This window comes from Penaeus monodon, chromosome 34, assembly GCF_015228065.2.
Source record: "Penaeus monodon isolate SGIC_2016 chromosome 34, NSTDA_Pmon_1, whole genome shotgun sequence".
Lineage (NCBI taxonomy): Eukaryota > Metazoa > Arthropoda > Malacostraca > Decapoda > Penaeidae > Penaeus > Penaeus monodon.
Window position 1 is genome coordinate 19,461,062 of NC_051419.1, and position 918 is coordinate 19,461,979.

At 47.9% G+C, this 918-nt stretch overlaps 1 protein-coding gene across 1 annotated transcript in view; it reads right to left on the reverse strand.

Moving 5' to 3' along the window:
* LOC119594630 (follistatin-related protein 5-like) overlaps nucleotides 1–918 on the reverse strand; it is a gene marked incomplete at both ends in the record, with an annotated part of 70,881 nt that overhangs the window by 2,169 nt on the left and 67,794 nt on the right. Inside the window, 2 exon segments of the mRNA XM_037943680.1 lie at nucleotides 180–377; nucleotides 642–792. Coding sequence (XP_037799608.1) covers nucleotides 180–377; nucleotides 642–792 — 349 coding nt within the window.

The window sequence follows — 918 nt, forward strand, 5'->3', positions numbered from 1 at the left end:
TTATCCTACCGTATCATCCCGCTGCTTAGTATACACCTGCATCCACTTGGAAATGGAACCAACTTTCTTTTTACAGTAGTACTCAAACTTACGTTATTGTATCTTAAACCTGATTTAAAGCCCGCATTCTCTTACCTGCCATACCTTACGCTACCCCCCATTACCCCACCTCTACATACCTGTAACTTTCTGAACGACAATCTTCACGTGGTAGAGCGTATCGACCGTGACGACAAGCGAGGAATCGGGGACGACGTGAGGACGACCCATGAGGTTGGTCTTGTGGCTGAGAACAGCGTCGGTGAGGTAGTCCAGGACCAGCTGACCCGTGCGCCGGCCGGTCACGGGCTCCTGGCAATCCATGACCACTAGGCCGTCTGGTGGGGGAGGGGCGGGTCAGGGGGCGGTGGGGACGATGATAGTTGTAATTATGAAAATAAGGATGATCTTCATAATATTCTTAACAGTAACGAAGATTTATACACAAAATTAACTACGAGTACATGCTCATATTTCGTACATTTCAAAAATTCCCACAGACTAAAACAAATCGAAGCAACTCAACCGAACAAACGAAAAACTCAGCGAACTCTCACGTCCAGACAGAGCGTTTAAAACACACAGTAAACACCCAGACTTACGGAGTGACGAAAACACGAGATGCTGAGGAACACAGTTGTATGGCGTGAGGTCGACGGTCTTCACGTATTTCATGTTGGCCAGGTCGAGCTTGTACAGACCTCGCTGGTTGGTGTGGGTGACGTAGGCGTAGCGGAAGTCATGGCCAAGGTCCTGGGGGAAATGGCGGTGTAGACAGGAAGACAGGAGTGAGTGATGGGTGTGTGAATTGTATGGGAAAGAGTAAGTTGTACGTCTCTCTGATTTATTTACACGTCTACCTACCTGTGAATAAGTAAA